The 19440-nt window shown below is 37.6% G+C and overlaps 2 protein-coding genes across 2 annotated transcripts; one reads left to right on the plus strand and one right to left on the minus strand.

Annotated features, from left to right (window-relative positions):
- The first annotated feature begins 434 nt into the window (after positions 1–434).
- npm1a (nucleophosmin 1a) lies at positions 435–6797 on the plus strand. Its single transcript, XM_063895498.1, has 10 exons — positions 435–635; positions 1923–2002; positions 2546–2665; positions 2787–2880; positions 3193–3323; positions 3399–3439; positions 3863–3980; positions 4137–4247; positions 4348–4422; positions 5803–6797. The coding sequence occupies exons 1-10, from the start codon at positions 587–589 to the stop codon at positions 5851–5853; spliced, it is 870 nt and encodes a 289-aa protein (XP_063751568.1). The 5' UTR covers positions 435–586; the 3' UTR covers positions 5854–6797.
- Positions 6798–9378: 2581 nt separating this feature from the next.
- Positions 9379–13137, minus strand: cldn7b (claudin 7b). Its single transcript, XM_063895494.1, has 4 exons — positions 12654–13137; positions 10608–10772; positions 10434–10518; positions 9379–10324 (listed from the first exon to the last, which is right to left on the minus strand). The coding sequence occupies exons 1-4, from the start codon at positions 12874–12876 to the stop codon at positions 10174–10176; spliced, it is 624 nt and encodes a 207-aa protein (XP_063751564.1). The 5' UTR covers positions 12877–13137; the 3' UTR covers positions 9379–10173.
- Positions 13138–19440: the final 6303 nt, after the last annotated feature.

A 19440-nucleotide genomic window follows, 5' to 3' on the forward strand; every position in this document is an offset into this window, starting at 1 on the left:
TAACAAAGCTGGTAAAGGTGCAGCTAGTTTTTACTTTATACTGCAGGGTAGCTTGTGAATTTTACTCCAGATGTATCTTGAGTCTTATTTAAGTGTTTTTTGAATTTGCATTATTAATCCAAATCTGCAAAGTAACTAAAGGTATTAAATGTAGTATTTTAAAGTGCATGATTTACCCCTGAATTCTAGGGTAGAAGTAGAAAGTAGCAAAAAATGAATATACTCAAGTAAAGTACAAGTCCCTCAAAATAATACTTAAGTAGAGTACTTGAGTAAATGTACTTAGTTACTTTACACCACTGAATACAAGATCTGAGTACTTCTACCACGTAATACCTTGGCAGGCTTTTGAAACACATCTATCCTATCTATCTAACGGCTGTGCGCTGAACCTAACTATGGTAGTCCACTGGGTGGCGCTGTTTATTTTTCTACACGTCCCGTTAAGTAGCGGAGAAGAAGAGGAAGAAGGAGGAGGAGGAGACAGAGTACCTACCACGTTAGTTAGCACTTTCTCCTGCTGAGTAGTTCGTTGTTCTTCACACCTGCAGACAAGGAAGCCGGCTCTCAAGATTTTATACTAAAAATGAACGGAATGGACGAGGAACCAATGGCCCCACAGACCTTTCTTTACGGTGAGATTAAACTACTGCTCGTCTTTCCGATGACACTTTAAGGTGTTTAACATAACGTGCCATCCCTATGCTAAGCTGCTTTTATGCGAAATTGATTAGATAAAGCATTTTAACTGCATGTTATCTTTTAAAAAACACAGATACTGTTCCTAGTGTCGTATTTGCAATATTGTCAGCATAATGTCTTGCGGTGTGAATTGTTGTGAGATTATCGCAGGAGGTCGAACGAGGTGAACAGCATGGTTTCGGAGCTGGTTACTTAGCTCACACGTGTTGGTCTATACAACAACATGGCGGCGCCCGTGTTTCGTGAACAACGTTGATATTCTAGAAATGTATCTCCACTTAACGTTAGAACTCTGTGACAGTGTCATTTATTAGTAGTGTGTGTTAAATCGACAGTTTAAGCTGTTTTTTTTCAGATGCCGGTGTTTAGAGTGTCTCAGAAAATAAAAGTCAACGTGGTTAAACATCATGTGGTCCCTGCTAGCTTCCTCCGAGGGATCAATAAAGTAGTGCCTTTACCTTGTAATCAGGTCATTATGTTTCTTTGACGTTTTCCTATAAAGGTACATTTGGATACACTTATATGTCGTTGTGACTAAATTAGCTATTATTTCAAGCTCCTTTTGATAGCTGTGCCTCTCTGTCGCATCACCCGAGCTGACCTTTCCTCCTCGTGGGATGAAAATTATATTTAGAAACGATAGAGATGTATCGTGCTGTCATAGACCATTAGCGGGAAAATACCTGGTGCCGATATATTTTACCGTTATCAGAATACAATTTAAGGAACTAATCTAAAAATGAACATAGTAAAATAAGTGCAATTGTTGACACGTGTAATATCATGTCTGATTCGTAAGTCGTTGAGGTATGGTGTGTAACGTTGGAAATGTGTTTAAGACGGGCCTATTTATGAATTCCACATTGCGTTTAGATGTATATATTTATTGGAAAGCTATACTATGCTTTTTCTGAAAATGCTTAAAAAGACTCACAGACACCAAATTCATTTTTCGAAAATGTAACCAAATAGTTTTAGAGTTATATCTCCTAATCTAGGGGTGATTTCCTTTGACATGGCCATGTGGAAAGTCACGTGTTTAGTGTAAGGGTTATGGCTCCCTCTTGTGTTCATTTGAAATATAACACTTTACACCTGGTCTGAGGTTAACCCCCCACAGTGAAGTGCCTTCCCCTCACTTTCTTTTTTTTTAAAGCTAATGACTGATTCATCCTTTTGTACATTTCTGATTTATCGTTTGACTTTCTTTCTTTTTTAAGGTTGTGTGTTGGAAGCGGGAAAGGATGTGGTGTTCAACCCCGAGGAAGATGAATTTGAGCATCAGCTTGATTTAAGAATGGTGAGTACCCTGAGATTTGATCATTTTGTCTTGTATTATAAACAGCCATTCTTCTCTTTAAGTGTCAAGTAGGATTTTACTTTCTAATCTGATATTATTTTCAATCAACATTAATTGTAAATTGTGACCTTGATAGTGTAAGAATCGCATGCTTAATTGAACACAGTTTGAGTATGCATGAGCTTTTATAACTTAGTGTAGTTTTTTAGGGTCCAAACATTTCAACTTAAATTTATATTGTTTGCATTATTCATTTTGTTTGACAGTATCCAAATTAAACATATGGATCAGAAAAGGTCAAAATAATGATGGATTTCAAATTGTGCTGCACTTAAATGTGTTTGTTGAATATATTGTGTATATTGTATAAGCTTAAACTGGAATCTTAATACCAAATATGGTTTTGAACAAGTAGAAACTTTGTATTTATTGGATTATTATATGGAGAATAATTTCCTGTTGGTAGTCGGCTTGGTTTTTGAACAGATCCGACCCTGAAGGTTACCATATAATAACAGTCATCTGCTGCCCCTCCTCTCTCAGGCCTGTGTGGACCCCAGCACGGCGGATGAACTGCAAATGGTGGAGGTGGAAGGAACCGACATGGAGGGTCAGAAAATCAAGGCAGCGCTGGTCTCCCTGAGGCCCTCCACCCTGCCAAGTGTAAGTGAATTCAAACGGATGCACGAACGTAATCGTGTGCGTCTCATTTCAACAACGGGTTCAATAATGCTTCGTTACCATTACCCGCTCAGTAAGTATTAACCCTGCGTTTTTGTTGCAGGTGTGTCTCGGTGGTTTCACTATCACACCCCCGGCTACTTTCCGTCTGAAGGCAGGTTCCGGTCCAATCCACATCAGTGGACAACACCTCGTCAGTGAGTATTTTTTACTTTAAAGAGTATTCGGGTGTTTGAACCGTTTGAGTTCAATTTGGCTTATTGGGGGGGATTCTAAATCATGAACTTTTTAAAAGTCTTGAGTAAGCATGTTTTTTGGTGTTGGTAGAGCATTGTAACTAGGGATTCACCGATTGCAAAAATGTTGGCCAATACCGCTAACGCGACTTCTCCCGGTCACGTAGCTAAACGTAAACATCAGCGACTGCCATCGGTGATGTCACCTTATTTTACCGATGTGCCGATGGGTGGTAAATAGGGCTAACTGTAACACTTCTAAATTGATCTTAGTGATGGAGGCCGACCAGGCCTTTGATGAAGATGACGAGGAGGAGGAGGAGGAAGAAGAGGAGGAGGAAGAGGTGGAAGATGTCAAGACGTCAAAGAAGCGACCTGCTAACTCCCCTGCGCTGAAGTCTCAGGTTTGTTTTCACACCTGCCACGGTTTTACTCTTAAATGTGTCACTTCAAACCACTAACTCTTTACCTCCTCACAGAAAAAAATGAAGATGGAGATGGATGATGACGATGATGATGAGTGAGTACCAAGTCCCACAACCTTAACACTTAAATGATCTAATTATAATAACTGGAGGAAATGCATCTGCGTTGATTTAAAGGCAAGCTTTTGGCACTTAAACAATGTTTTGTGCTTTAATCATTGATTAATAATGAAATATTTAGTCATCACAAACAACATGGGAAATATTTAGTCATCACAAACAACATGGGAAATATTTAGTCATCACAAACAACATGGGAAATATTTAGTCATCACAAAGGACATGGGAAATATTTAGTTTCAGTGTTTTATTAAAGTTAGTAATTGTGATTGAATTCAAATCCAACGGCTTCCATTTCCTTTAAATATGCATTCATTCTAAATGCACATGTGACTAATACATGTTTCTGAGATTTGTATGGTTCCTTTTCCGTCTTTATTTATGTATTTATTTTTTAGGGATGATGAAGATGACGATGGCAGCGAGGAAGAAGAGTCCCCTGTTAAGGCCAAGGTGACCCCGTCCAAACATCAGAACGGCAAGAGTCCAAAGCCCAACACTCCTGCTAAAAAGCAGGTAATGATGTTGTTTTCATACTTCATTCTATTATGTGATCAATCTTTAAGATGTGGTCACTGTGTTATTAAAATGAAGTGTTTGTAAAGTGTTGTCGTTTCTCCAAATGAGACGAAATGATCTTTCCTAATATCTTAATGTGCGGTTCCTTTTTAGGAAAAGACCCCCAAAGGTAAAGGGGAAAGGACGCCCAAAACCCCAACAACTCCCAAAACCATCCCAACAATCCCTGAGCTGAAAAGCAAGATGATGGAGTCAGTGAAGAAGGTGCGTGTCCTTGGAAAACCTTTGAATTCAACTTGTTTTTTTGCATTATCAGCGTTAAGTCAATATTAAAATGTGCAAATTCGTTGTCTCCGGTCCACAGGGAGTCGTATTACCTAAAGTCCAGGCCAAGTTTGAGAACTTTGTGAAGAACGGTCTTAATGTCGCGGACACCAAGGTACAGTACATGTTTACGATGCCTTTGAGTTCATTTTTCATAAAGAGTTGGAAACATTTGGGAAAGACTTATTGACGCAGTGATTTTGGTTGTGCTGATGCTTCCATTCCTGACTGAAATACCTTTAGCTTTTGAAAAATACTCAACAGTTGCATTTAAACTGAAGAAATGGCTCACCTACACATGGCCATTTACACACACAGACCCTTAGCAGGTGTTCATGTTAGAAGAAGGGATGCCCTGATGAATCGGCCGCCCATCGTTTATGGGACATTATTTAGTGAAGATATGCGATCAGGACATCCACATTAATGCTTGTTGGCGACTATAAACACTTCAATTTAAAATAAACATGTACCGATAAACTGAACAAAGTTTGACGCAACTTAGCGGTAAAGGGTAATGTTAACAACCCGCATACCAATAGCACTGAAGACATAACGACTTAAAGCTAGCTGAGTAGTGCTTGCTATCTTATGTTTGTGCTTCTCTAAATTGAATACAGTCAATAGGAGACTTTCTGCTCCCTGGCGATCCATCTCCACGCAGCTGCCCCTTGTCTTGTAGAGGTTTTTGTAAAAAATGAGCTACCATTCAGACAGACGTTAATCTGAAAACACCCACGAAGCTGACACTACGTTACATTCAGTTTGGACACACTGTCATGCACATAGTAAGCAGTATGCAAATACGCATTTTCTTTTTATGGAATATAACATTTGTTGGCACTACTGTGGTGCATTATGGGCAAGGATAACATTTGTGTTGTAGTCCCGCTTCATGTGTGGTGAATCCGGTGGTGTACTCGCTCGCTAAGAAAAAGAATCCGTTCCCAACAGAAAAAGAAACCAGCAAGATTATCTCTTTTGGTTTCGCCATAGAATTGTTGCACAGCATTATTTGCATAGCTTACGCTGCCACCTGGTGGAGATCCATCACACTACAATGCAGTCAAACTGACCTATATACTGTAATAGGCTCTGCTGAAGCACAACAACAAGGCTATTGCTACCGACCAAAACAAACCTGATCAGGGTCTCTCTTGACCTAAAATGTAAAAAAGAATGTGTTAATAGTTCTCAGCAGAGGAGCATCTTTCAAAGTAACAGTGTGGTGCAATACGTTTTGGGTCCTGGTTTAAAATGGCTTTTATAAAAATGCTCATTATTGTATTGGTTTTTAATTTCTCAGTTTGTTTATTTTTTAAACCCGATATTGGATCCTCCCACTGGGGAGCTCCAAAACCGCACAGGAAGTTGTGTTAAAGTAAACGATGTGACTTATTAACGTACAGAAGTAAAAGTATTTTGGTTCTCTAACTAAACATTTTAAATGTCTGCTCCTGGCCTCTGTATTAACGGTCGTTTTTGTTTTCTTTAGATCATTGCAGACCTGTGGAAGTGGAGGCAGACGGTGAAGGATACTAAATAAGTCTCAGTATTTATTATTTTACTTATTGTGTTTATACCCATTTACTCCCCTCAAGCCCTCTGAAACCAAACTCAGTGCCTCACGCGTGTCTCTAAGCGTCGTCCAGCTCCATTTCCTGTGATGTGGATGCTGACGGTGCGTTATGATGGTGCATTGTCTTTCTATCACACACACACAAATTTGCATCTTTGTAAATGTGTAAATATAATCCTGGCGAGATTGTTGGCACCCGAGTGTGGAGGATACTTGATTTTCTTTATTTAAATTTACAGTCAATGCATCCAATCATACACCATAATAGAATCCAAGCAGCGAAAAACAATTCCTATTCAACAGCCAGGAAAACAGATGTTAGCCATCCTGTCAGTTTTGATTAGGCTGTTGTTATTGCTTCCTATTTCTACAGCCCAACATGAACATAAAAATCTAGCACTTTTTGAAATGCTTTGAATGCTTATGCTAATGTGAGATTACCCAAGATTACAAACGTACACCGGAATTAAAATGTTGCTTATTTAATGTGTTACCGTCCATTACTTATCAACCATTTGCGATTAAGCAGCAACCTGCGCTAATGAAGCATCCCAGACATGTATCGCTTCCTGGAGATGAGTTTCGGGTCTCTGTATTACTGTGACTAGCTGAGTACTTGCTGAGTGACTGAACGCATGGAGAAATGTGCAGAATATCTTTTAATCCTTTTACTCCAAACAAGGCACCGATAACTTAATGTTCTAAGACCTACTCGCATGTATTAAAGTTTAAAGAGTCCCAATGTTCCGTGCTTGTGTGGGCTGTTAAAGTCATGTTACAATTGTTTATGTTGATGCATGAGGCTTGTTAGAGCAGTACGTCATTCCATGATCTGAAGAAGCAAGTGTACGTCTGTATGAGTAAAAATATGCTGTGAGAGTTGGTGAATTTAAAAGAATATTGTAAGTGTTTCCACTGTTCCAGTTCTCTGCCATCAGAATCATACCCTTTTTTAAGATAATGCAGGATTGTGATTTTTGTCGGAACAATGTACTTCCTAATAAAATTTAAAGCAAAAAAACGTGTGTTGTGATTGTTTGAATATGAAGTGGTGTAAGATCCACGATATTTAATGAGTTATGTTAGTCCTTTAAGTCTAAACACAGACATATTGTTTTTAAATGTCTTATTACGAAGTATCCAAAGTTAACCCAAATCAATGCAGCATTGTATTCCTACACGGGACAATTTGACACCTCTTTCTATTGCATTTTATTCCATCTTCTATATATTTATAGTTATGCAAAGTCAGATGTATTTGATCTATTAAGTTTAAATGTATTAATACCTGCTGTGTCATGTGACCCAGTGACTCCTGTAACAACACTTTCTTTGTTGCAAATGGGGCAATCATTTAAGTTTAGAAATTCTTAAATACATTTGGGGATTGTTTTCATGAGGTATATTTTGATTTTTGAGCATCAAATATAAAATAATTACAAAACAAATACATTTAATCATAAAATATACTTAAGTCTGCTGCTTCTTCATAACTCAACTGTTTAGCTGTAAAAAGGGGAACTGAGCCCTTTGCTGCCTCCCCCATTTAAAATAAAAGCCCAAAGAATTTAAAAATCCCAGTAACTGCAGATTTATTTAATTCAAAACTCATTTAAATACATAGGTGGACTAAACTCCCAATACAAAGAGATGCATCCTACTGTTCCAGTGTGGTAATACAATGCTGAATTGATTCCTGCTTACTGGGTTACAGGACAAGAAAGCTACTGAATAATCTAGACATTTTAATAATAATACAAACAAACAAGTAGTACAAAAATCTGATATAAAACGATTGTCATGTTGTGCAGTGTCATGTTACAAATTTGAATTGATTTGGTGTCACAAGGTCACAATATATGGTATCTATTTTTAAAAATCTGTTATTTTTGTATATTGTAACAACCATACTTGTATACAATTACAATTGGCTTTTAAATCCTACAAAAACAAGTGCATCCTACTTGTATCCTTAGGTCACATGATATGGAAGCTATTGATTAACAACTAGAAGTGTTCAATGAGAAATATTGAAGGCAGACTAAAATCCAATTAAAGTAGGTGTGTCCTTGTCCACTGAAGTAATACAATGGGGTTTTTTTGTCACACTTTTGATTAGCTCACTGAAAAAAATAGACTTGTCAACAAGGAACAGCTGAATTTTAGTAACAATATTTATAATACAGAAAGCAGTATTAGTAAATGAATCAGCACATTTGATTTGTACATCATGTACCATTTTTTGTCATTTATATTAAGGTGGCCTTTCTTTAACCAGTCAGATTTAAAATCTTACAGTTAACAGAAGCAGAGTAAGAATGTTGATAGAGAATGGCAAGCTGAGCGATAACCAAAGAAAGAACAAGGAGAGTAGGACAACGCTTGGTCTTATACATTTTTAAGTTTCATAAATTAAAAAAATATAATAACAAGGTGAGATGAAACTGAAAAAGGACAGGGTACTAAGAGAATCAGATGAAAGAGCTCCATGCAGTGAAAGGTTTTCCCACAAAGTGCAGCATCTTTAAATAGTTTCAAAAAGCACACCTGAACCAGCATACACAATAATACTTTTACCTATACTTTAAAATATAATACACTATTTATAATGTCCAGTGCATCCATCCACACTTACAGCATATAGTCTACACCAATGTAAGCAGTTACCTATACAAACCACCAGGTGGCAATATAACCCAAGCAGCTCTCGTTGTGTCGACGTTATGAAGCTGTGCACCAGCAACACACAGGAAGTAGCCTGCAGTGTTACTCTGATTATTTCAGGGTCACACCTCAGCAGCAAAGTCCTCTGCAAACAGAGACAACACTGCTTAAAAACATTCCCAAATGCCAAAATACAAACCGTGCGAGTGTGTTTCACAGCATGCACTGACTACCGTTTAACATTACTTCAAGGACAAAGCTTGTGTGTACTGTATAATTGTGCTATTTCAGTTTGAGTGCATAGAGCCTGTCATTGTTCCATTTAATGCTCAAACTCACTTCCTTTAAATGCAGTTATATAAATTGTAGAGCACTTTTAGCAGTGTCAACTAATGAGGTCAGCGTACAGGAACTTGTTTAAATAGCTCACCTTTGACTTTTTGGTTCCATGTTTTTTTTGTAACAGCATTGTAAAAACACAATTTCCCCAAAAACGAGACTTGTTTTAGTCCATAAAGTTCTGTTAATTTAAATAGAATATAGGTTTTGTTTTTTTTTAGCATCCTTGTATATTGAAAATGATATATAAATACTTGTCTAACATTTTATTTAATGCTAAAGTTTCTTAAAAATACTTGTTTTAATGATCTTTTTGACCTACTTTTGCAACTAATTTAGATTGTTTGTTTGCCCCATGTGTAAACGTACCTGGCAATAAACCTGATTCTAATACGCCAATCAAATTTTAGGCACTGTAAAAAAGTATTCAAGAAATGTGTTCTATTGTCTGCAGATTAATTTGTATAAATAAATGTCATCAAGCCAGAATCTTTGTATTTTCCACTTTTATTTTATGTACAACACAAACTTTGCAAATCACAATTAAAAACATTTAAAAAACAAACTGAATTTGACGAGTGAAGCAACAGTTTTTATGACTTAAACATTAGTAATAAGTAAAGTCCATTCACACAAACTGTTATTATTACAAAAGTCAAAAAATAGTTCGCTCACAGCATCACAAATTCAACAAGAACATTGGCAGCGCGTTAAAAGGATCAGTATACTGTAATTTATATAGATACAATATCACTCTGGCAGTTGATTAAAACAGAAATGGCGGTGTGACTGAATGATTGGGGTTTTGTTATATGCACAAATACATGGAAATAAGGTAGGAATGTGCTTTTCAGTGCCAGACAACTGGAGTCATAAAAAAAGGTGTAGGAGTTGACCTTTGCCACTTTCAGTGCATTCAAACACTGTTGATCTGATGCACTGCACATCGTAGCATGCGAATAATATTTCTACACACCAAATTGTATTAAGTCCTAGATGTTTCCCCTTAAATTTAACTTGGTGCTTTACAGGTCTCAGTGGCTAGTATACAATCAGTAAGCACCTACTGTGGTTTCAGACAGGGCAAAAGGCTCTTTAAGAAGTAAACAGCCATTATTTAAAACTTGTAATGTGTTCAAATATAACAGTAACATCCCAGGGTAGTCCTGAAGAAACTAAAAATAAAAATAAAACTGATCCCTTCCTAAAAAAAAAAAATCACTGAGTTGGTCTAATGTGAATGTCAAAGTGTCTCTTCAGCCTAGAACACCGGGTCTGTCCTCTTCAAACGTACTCCTTGCTGCTGGGGGGTCTAGAGATGGGATATTTGGGTGTAGATTTTTGTCTTGGGCACGATGCTGCCAGCATGCCACCTCCAATTACAGCCAGGAATGCTCCAGCCCAGGCGATGAAGATAGCCGAACCAAACTCATACCTTCAAAAGATAAGTGACTAATGAGGAAAAGGGTAGACGGAGCTAAAACTAATTCAAACGAAACATGCACAACACGTTGGATTATCTATCTAAATCTCGATGTACTCACTTGGTATTGACGGGGGTGAAAGGGTTGTAGAAGGCTTGGATGATGTCGTGAGCGTACCAAGAGCAGGCGATGATGCCACACAAAGCTGAGGGGAAAGTAAAGGTAAGAAATATCAATAACACTGTAAAGGGTCAATGGGTAGGTTAACAAAAGAGAGATCAAACGGCGTCTTACATCCGATAAGGATGACGATGCCGCCGGCCATGGCGATGCGGGACTTGCGCGTTTTGTCATCTCCTCCGCAGTTTGTGCACTTCATTCCCATGCAGGCGATGCCCAGGCCGGCCACCGTTACGATGATGGACACGATCATGAGGGCGCGGGTTGCCTGGAGGGCACCTGGGAAAAGAGGGCAGGATAGGGTTAATCCATCAGTTATTGTGACTAACAATTATTAATATGTGTACACACGGTCATGGATGTGGCAGCAAAGGACAAAAAATAAACTGTCATTTTCATTTGATATCATTTCTACAGTCATTTGTCGTGATAACACCCATGTTACAAGCCTACACTTGTGTTTGCATTGTGCATTTTTTTATCCGCCATTTGAGGAATAAGAAAGAAGTGTAGACAAACAGGCAGGTACACCAGAGCCACTTCTGTCTCCCGTGTGTCATTGCCGCTCCCTATAACAACGAACCACAGAAACTGGCTCTAACAGGAAGCGCAAGAAACTATAGAGGGGGCAGGGGAGTTGGTGTGTGGGTGAGTTATGCCTGCAAGGCAGAAACAGGTTTAACCAGGTTTCAGGTTTCATTATAAGAATGACACTCCCCAATTTCAGGTGCTCAGACTGCTTTTCAGCAGGTGGAATTTTTTGTAGCTCAGCATGCTATCTGAAAAGAAACCCCTTTCTAAAATGTAAAGAATTTATTATATGGCTTCAATTTAAGCAGTCATGTTGCCTCACATTTGTTCAATTTAACCTGAACTTAAGTGTGTGTTTCTGAATAATGATGTATTATTTGATCATTTGCTCCATATCTAACCACAGCTTTGATCACACACGGTTTATCAAAGTTGGTTTGTGTTCATGTTTGAAGAGGCGATAAGACCTTTGTGCTGCCAGTATTTTTTATCAAATGTTTTGATAGGTCAAATAGAGAAAAAAAATGAACCGATTTGAAGAGAATAGTCAAGTTTGTGAATCAACTATCTTACTGGCATGTCAACAAGTTAGTGAGAGATGTAAATGAAGTTGAGCTAAGATTAACACAGAGGGGCTGGTAAACAAAACCTTGCAGAACATTTCCTGCAAACATCAGGCCGCTGAGGGCAACCGATGCATCAGTTGAATTAAATCATCTAAAAAAGGTCACAGTTGAACCATTTAGCCACTTCTTCAAAATATAACAGAGAAGAGCCATAAGGAAAGATGCTGTACAGAAACTTGTAATATTCGACTGAAGGAAGATGAAAACATTTTTTTTAAACAGTTATATTGTGATGATGGCTTACATGACTACACAAGTTAATAAATAGTTTCGTAATAATTTACCTGAACCATCCCCCCATTCTGCCACATACCATAGCCCGGAAGCTTTGCCTTTTCAATGGCCTGTAGGCCTGAGACAATGCAACTGTTTGTGGGGCTGGTATTCAGGCATGTTGACCAAACAACGGCTCATACAGGTGTTGTTTAACCTGTAACTATGCTGTGAAATGCTAGTCATGGACTGTAGGCTTCTACACCCATGCAAGGGGGGAGGGGGGAGGGGGGTTAGCTACAATGGACAATGGTCACGGGGTAGTTATTGCCTAAGTGTGAAAGGACTGCACACATCCCGTCAAGTGGGAACAAATGCTAGAATTATAACGGGTTTTTTTTTTTGCATTATTTTTGCACTGAACCATGGGAGGCCTAACAGTGCGTTTCAAAAAAACGAATGCATGCTGGGTGGATAAAAGGAGAGTTAATAAGTGACATAACCGGTTAGCCCGACACAGTAATCTTTAACAGCCAAGAAGAAGAAGCCAGTAAGATTATAGAAAATGGCGTAGCCTACTAAAAAAAAAGTAATTGTGGTAATATTCCAACAGGTGCACGCACGTTTTACATCATTTCCTGTTCCACGCAGGTTTTGGTGTGGGAAACAGTCAGAACAATTAGTTTTATTAAATAAAAGTTATCAGAGTAAAGCTTTTATTTAAACGACACATAGAAGAGGAAGACGCATAGAAGACACGCTAGAAGAGGCCATTATCTGGGTGACTTACCGTTGAGTTGCAGAATAGAGTCGTAGACCTTGCACTGGATCTGGCCCGTGCTCTGAAACGCACAGGACATCCACAGTCCTTCGTACATGGCTATCGCCGTGATGATGTTGTCTCCAACATAAGCAGACATCTTCCACTGAGGCAAAATTGTGCCAATTATCAGTCCAATTAAGCCAATAAGGGCCAGGGCGAATCCCAAAATCTGCAGACCTTTGTTGGCCATTTCCTACTTTTCTTCGACTTGACGGCAAAAACAACGGAGATGACGTCCACCTGCTGTGAAGGTAAAAATCCCCCTCTCCTCAAACTGTCGACTTTTAGCTAAATGTGCTGTGTTGCTGATAAAGTTAGCTCCTCTTGCTAATCTATTGAAGTATTCCTTAGCTCTCTTCAAATGTTTAAACAACGGTGGTTTTTCGATTTATAAACTGTCTCGGAGATTCTTCAGGTACCTGTTCCTCTGCCGCACCTTGAATGGGAGGGAGTAGCGGGAGCGAGCTTTTTTAGGCGGTTTCTGTAGCAGGTGGGCGGGAACGCGCACGTAGTTTCGACTCATCAGCCGTAGCAGCAAACACCTGTAGTTTCATGATGTAAGGGTTTCCTGTCACAGATCCCCTTAGCTGACACACACTACGGAAATGTAAATAATTCGGTTAATAATTTGTTTTGTATTTTTTCTTATAAACATGAATGACGATACAGATGTTATACCTGAAGTTAATATTTTAAAAGTCCAATTTATTATAAAAAAATATATATTATTTAATGTCATATCATTTGATTATTATTATTATTTGGCGTAGTACCAAAACAAAAGTCTACACTTAAAAATGTAAGTCATACAATGTCTAGTCACAGAAGTATTAGCATCAAAATATACTTAAAGTACCAAAAGTAAAGTAATAATTTTCAGTTCAGAATAATGATATGTTTTAAATAATAATTATTGATGCAAAAGTGTTATCAAAGCTGGTAAAGGTGCAGCTAGTTTGAATTACTTTGTATACTGCAGGGTATCTTGTGAATTTAATCCAGGTGTAACTAAAGTTTTATTTAAGTGTTAATTATATTTCACATCATCATCTGCAAAGTAACTAAAGGCATTAAATACATGTAGTGGAGTAAAAATAAAAGACTTGCCTCTGAATTGCAGAGGAGTAGAAGTAAAATGTAGAATAAAATCGAAATACTCAAGTAAATTACAAGTATCACAAAATTGTACTTAAGAACAGTACTTGAGAAAATCTACACCACTGTACGTAAGCCTGCATAGCACCCTATTGGATTTGCAATATACGTTCCACGTGAGTTTCAAAGCAGTAATATTAATAATGTGAACACAAGCAATTCCACCCCTTTATTTACAGGACTGACCAACAGCAATAATTGTATTACATAGGATCGTTTCACTTTCTTTCACTCAAATAAGTATTTTTTGTATTTCATATACAGTGGGGCAAAAAAGTATTTAGTCAGCCACCAATTGTGCAAGTTCTCCCATTTAAAAAGATGAGAGAGGCCTGTAATTTTTATCACAGGTATACCTCAACTATGAGAGACAAAATGAGAAAAAAAATCCAGGAAATCACATTGTAGGATTTTTAATGAATTAATTGGTAAATTCCTCGGTAAAATAAGTATTTGGTCACCTACAAACAAGCAAGATTTCTGGCTCTCACAGACCTGTAACTTCTTCTTTAAGAGGCTCCTCTGTCCTCCACTCGTTACCTGTATTAATGGCACCTTTTTGAACTCGTTATCAGTATAAAAGACACCTGTCCACAACCTCAAACAGTCATACTCCAAACTCCACTATGGCCAAGACCAAAGAGCTGTCAAAGGAGACCAGAGACTAAATTGTAGACCTGCACCAGGCTGGGAAAACTGAATCTGCAATAGGTAAGCAGCTTGGTGTGAAGAAATCAACTGTGGGAGCAATTATTAGAAAGTGGAAGACATACAAGACCACTGCTAATCTCCCTCGATCTGGGGCTCCACGCAAGCTCTCACCCCGTGGGGTCAAAATGATCACAAGAACGTTGAGCAAAAATCCCAGAACCACACGGGGGGACCTAGTGAATGACCTGCAGAGAGCTGGGACCAAAGTAACAGAGGCTACCATCAGTAACACACTACGCCACCAGGGACTTAAATCCTGCAGTTCCAGACGTGTCCCCCTGCTTAAGCCAGTACATGTCCAGGCCCGTCTGAAGTTTGCTAGAGGGCATTTGGATGATCCAGAAGAGGATTGGGAGAATGTCATATGGTCAGATGAAACCAAAATAGAACTTTTTGGTAAAAACTCAACTCGTCGTGTTTGGAGGAGAAAGAATGCAGAGTTGCATCCAAAGAACACCATACCTACTGTGAAGCATGGGGGTGGAAACATCATGCTTTGGGGCTGTTTTTCTGCAAAGGGACCAGGACCACTGATCCGTGTAAAGGAAAGAATGAATGGGGCCATGTATCGTGAGATTTTGAGTGAAAACCTCCTTCCATCAGCAAGGGCACTGAAGATGAAGCGTGGCTGGGTCTTTCAGCATGACAATGATCCCAACACACCGCCAGGGCAACGAAGGAGTGGCTTCGTAAGAAGCATTTCAAGGTCCTGGAGTGGCCTAGCCAGTCTCCAGATCTCAACCCCATAGAAAATCTTTGGAGGGAGTTGAAAGTCCGTGTTGCCCAGCGACAGCCCCAAAACATCACTGCTTTAGAGGAGATCTGCATGGAGGAATGGGCCAAAATACCAGCAACAGTGTGGAAACCTTGTGAAGACTTACAGAAAACGTTTGACCTCTGTCATTGCCAACAAAGGGTATATATCAAAGTATTGAGATGAACTTTTGTTATTGACCAAATACTTATTTTCCACAATAATTTGAAATTAATTCATTAAAAATCCTACAATGTGATTTCCTGGATTTTCTTTTCTCATTCTGTCTCTCATAGTTGAGGTATACCTATGATAAAAATTACAGGCCTCTCTCATCTTTTTAAATGGAAGAACTTGCACAATTGGTGGCTGACTAAATACTTTTTTGCCCCACTGTATGTGTGCAACTGTCATGCAATTGAGTTACAGGAAAAATAAATGGCCCTTCTATGACAGAGTTGTATGCTTTATTCTCCATGGATCAGCAGAGTTGACTTGTACTCCACTCTGACATGGAGGTGTATTTCGCAACCAGGAAAATCAACTAACGGCAGTAGGTGTGGCTCTGACACTGTTTCACAAGCAGTTGTGAGTATTGTGCATTGAAAGGTCCTGTTGTTATGATATCATAGTGTACTTAAATATTAGACGTACTGTGCACTTTCAATGAAATGATTGGTAAAACTTTCTACAATCATTCTAATAATGCCTTATCTGCTTATAACACTGTATGATTATAGTTACAGGCACTCATATTGTTAATTATTTAAAACAATTATCACAACACAATATGAAGCACTACTATAATGACTAGTAAGGTCTTGTCATTTCTTTTCAAGGACACTTGTAAAATATAATTACCATTGTACACATATCATAATCCTGAAATAATGCACTATCCATTGACTAACCTGAAGTATTGGCATATAATGTATGACAAGCTGCTTTTTCATTTACTGTAATTCGTAATTTTTGGTTTTAAGTAAAGTTAACTACCTTTTAGTAAACATAAAATGTCTGAACTTATAAGTCTTAATAAATGGTTTATATAATGTGTTATGATTATTGTGATCAGGCATTATGAAAATGTATGAGTGCTTCTAACTATAATAATACTTTTATACAGTGACAGAACCAGATTATAAAAGCATATAAGTACGTTTAAAATGTGTTATAGACAAAGACAAAGTCTTAGAAAGCGTCTCCTGCTTATCAACATTTCCTAGGAATCAGAGCATGAGTCATGGTTTGATGTTCTGCAGAGTCTGTTTGGATGATCACTGATACTGTATGAGTCATTGTCAGAATGAAAAATGTTAGACTGAAACGTTCCCTGACAAAGGCAAATACTGTATAAAACACCTTCATCAACCTTTCAGTACTTCTACTTAAAGCTCAACACCATGGTTTTACTCCCACTTCTGACCGTCTTTATTATAAAAATAAATTATATAAAGTATTGTTTTTCTCTGTAACTGTCACTTGTTTAGCAATTGATGGGATTATTTTTGAGATTTCTAACCATTCGTTTTCATGAATTTATATCCCTAATTGTAATTACGTGAGGATGTATTGGCATGTCAGTATTTAGACACAACAACTAATTGATTAATCAAGATGTTAAGCGAAAATGAAAATAATTGTTAGCTGTAGCCCTTATTAAGTGGCCAAAAAACTCAAAGCTCTTTTTTCAATTCCCTTTTTTACATTGCATTTGCAAAGCCACCACCTGGAGAGATTAACCTTTATATAGCTGACCTCTGACCTTAACCAACAGATTGAGTCAAAGTCAAAATCCACTTTATTGTCAAAGTTTCCACATGTGTTATACATACAGAAAATTGAAATACCGTTTCTGGCGGTCAGACAGTGCAAATATAAACAACAACATAAAAAAAGGGGGGGTAAAAAGGGGTATAACAAAAAAAGACTATGTACATATATACATATATTAGACACAATCAACAGTTTGACGGTAGTGCATGTAGTTCTTTAAACAGATAATAAAAAACAGTCTTAAGCTACAGCCCTGGTATACACCTTCCTCTGAATCATTTTAAAAGGTGGAGTTCTAATAGGCTGTGAGTTTCATTTTTAAGGAGCACTAACTTTGCCCTGAAGGAGAACCAGCTCTCTCCAGTTCACTATGACAACATGAGAGGAAATCCCGGGATTCTTCCGTTAATAGCCTTGAAGAGATTAAAACTTGTACTCCCAGTCTGTCTAGTTTTGGCTTCAAACTTCGAATTAAATATTTGAAAGATATATATGTATCTATTAATGTGTGTACTGGTGACATTTTCAAGTTATGTTCATGTTAACCTTACTAAACCATGCTTTTAAAATTCAGTTTTTCATTTTGTTTTGTTTGGCTTTGGCCTAGCAGCAACTTCAAAGCCACATACTGTCACAGTCATTTTAGTTACTACTGTAACTGTGCCCTGAAGGAGCACAAGCTCTCACCAGTTCACTATGAAAACATGAGAGGAAATCCCAGGATTCTTCCGTTAATAGCCATGAAGAGATTAAAAGTTGTACTCCCAGTCTGTCTACTTTTGGCTTCAAACTTCAAATTAAATATCTGATATATATAACTGTGTGTATTGGTGACATTTTCAAGTTATGTTTATGTTAACCTTACCTGAACCTGAACCATGCTTTTAAAATTCAGTTTTTCATTTAGTTTTGTTTAGCTTTGGCCTAGCAGCAACTTCAAAGTCACATACTGTCATAATCATTTTAGTTACTTCACCAGTTAAACAGGTTTTATTTAGCAACTGCTGTTATATGCAAAAAACATAATAGAGGCTACGGAAATAAACGATCCCATGCAAGCCTAAACAATTACAGGCATGGGGAATTCTCACACGCTTTAACTGAATTGCATCATAACATCCAAATATATCCAGTGGTTGTCAGGCTTTTTACGGTACTACGAAAGCTGCGCAACATGGAGACTTCTTAGATTGATATCCACAGTCACTGTCTGAGTCATCATAAAGACACAGGAAGTAAGACGTAAATAGTTTTTACCTGTCACAAGTTTCCTGAACCGTGAGATGACTCATTTCAAAATAAAAAACAGAGGACACTAAATGTAAGAATTTAGGTTTGTTTACACTGCCTTAAAGGGTGTGTCCACTCAGGCAAATCACAAGTGAATGACACATATCTAATTGGGTTTTTTTGGCTGGATCATTTGGGGGCAATGTAATTTATTTTGAGTTGTCCCATTAAAAAGTTTTTGCCCCACAGCTAATGAGATGAAGGTTAATCTGCCTGTTACCTCATAATCTTCACACTTTGATATTTTTGAGTCATCATTTTTTCTCTGATCAGATGTCGTCCAATTAGGATTTAAACTCCCTGCTTGACACTTGTGTGTTGATGTTAGTGTAATAACTAAATGTCATCCTTTTATCCTGAGTATGCATGTTGTACCAGGATACCTAGGAGCAGGCTGAAGGAGAAAAAGGTTACATGAGGAGAGGTGAAAAGAAAGAAATCTCAAATATATTGCCGCCATCTGGTGGTTACTGTGAATATAAAATAAAACACTGCCATTTTAGTTCATACTCAGCTGCTCTAAGTAAAGCAACATTAATGATGATGATGATGATGATGATGATGATGATGATGATGATGATGATGATGATGGTGACTGATTCTTTCCAAAAGAACGAGGTGACCATGTTAAAAGACAATTAAAAAAAATCTGAAATATCTATGAACGCAGAACTCCAAATGTGTGTTTATTAATGTGTTTGTCAGTATTTTAAAGTATAAAAAATATTTAACTGGGCATCAATATTGGTATCAGTTAATATTTAAATAAAATCAAATACAATACCAAAAAAAACACAATTTATGATAACATTCAAAAGTAAGAAAATCAAAGAACATAACAGTTTATGTTTCTAAAACTTTTTTATAAATCCATAAAAAGCAGTAATACAAAACCCAAGAGGTCATGCCATGTTCAATTGGAATTACATTACATCCCAATACAATAGCGACAAAGAAGAAAACATACATGCCGACCAAAAACATAATTATTATTCCCTCTATTTTTTCGATCCTTCTTCCATTCTCTCTTTATTTTATATCACTTCCATTTTTTACTAAAACATTTTT

Source organism: Eleginops maclovinus, chromosome 11 (assembly GCF_036324505.1).
Source record: "Eleginops maclovinus isolate JMC-PN-2008 ecotype Puerto Natales chromosome 11, JC_Emac_rtc_rv5, whole genome shotgun sequence".
NCBI lineage: Eukaryota > Metazoa > Chordata > Actinopteri > Perciformes > Eleginopidae > Eleginops > Eleginops maclovinus.

Excerpts from the sequence above, each read along its gene's own strand:
- npm1a (XM_063895498.1), top strand. The coding sequence starts at position 587 with ATGAACGGAATGGACGAGGAACCAATGGCCCCACAGACCTTTCTTTAC. Across the intron at positions 2,003-2,545 it reads ATCAGCTTGATTTAAGAATG|GCCTGTGTGGACCCCAGCAC; the intron begins GTGAGTACCCTG and ends CTCCTCTCTCAG. Across the intron at positions 2,666-2,786 it reads GGCCCTCCACCCTGCCAAGT|GTGTGTCTCGGTGGTTTCAC; the intron begins GTAAGTGAATTC and ends TTTTTGTTGCAG.
- cldn7b (XM_063895494.1), bottom strand. The coding sequence starts at position 12,876 with ATGGCCAACAAAGGTCTGCAGATTTTGGGATTCGCCCTGGCCCTTATT. Across the intron at positions 10,519-10,607 it reads CATCGTCATCCTTATCGGAT|CTTTGTGTGGCATCATCGCC; the intron begins GTAAGACGCCGT and ends CTTTCCCCTCAG. Across the intron at positions 10,325-10,433 it reads TTCACCCCCGTCAATACCAA|GTATGAGTTTGGTTCGGCTA; the intron begins GTGAGTACATCG and ends TATCTTTTGAAG.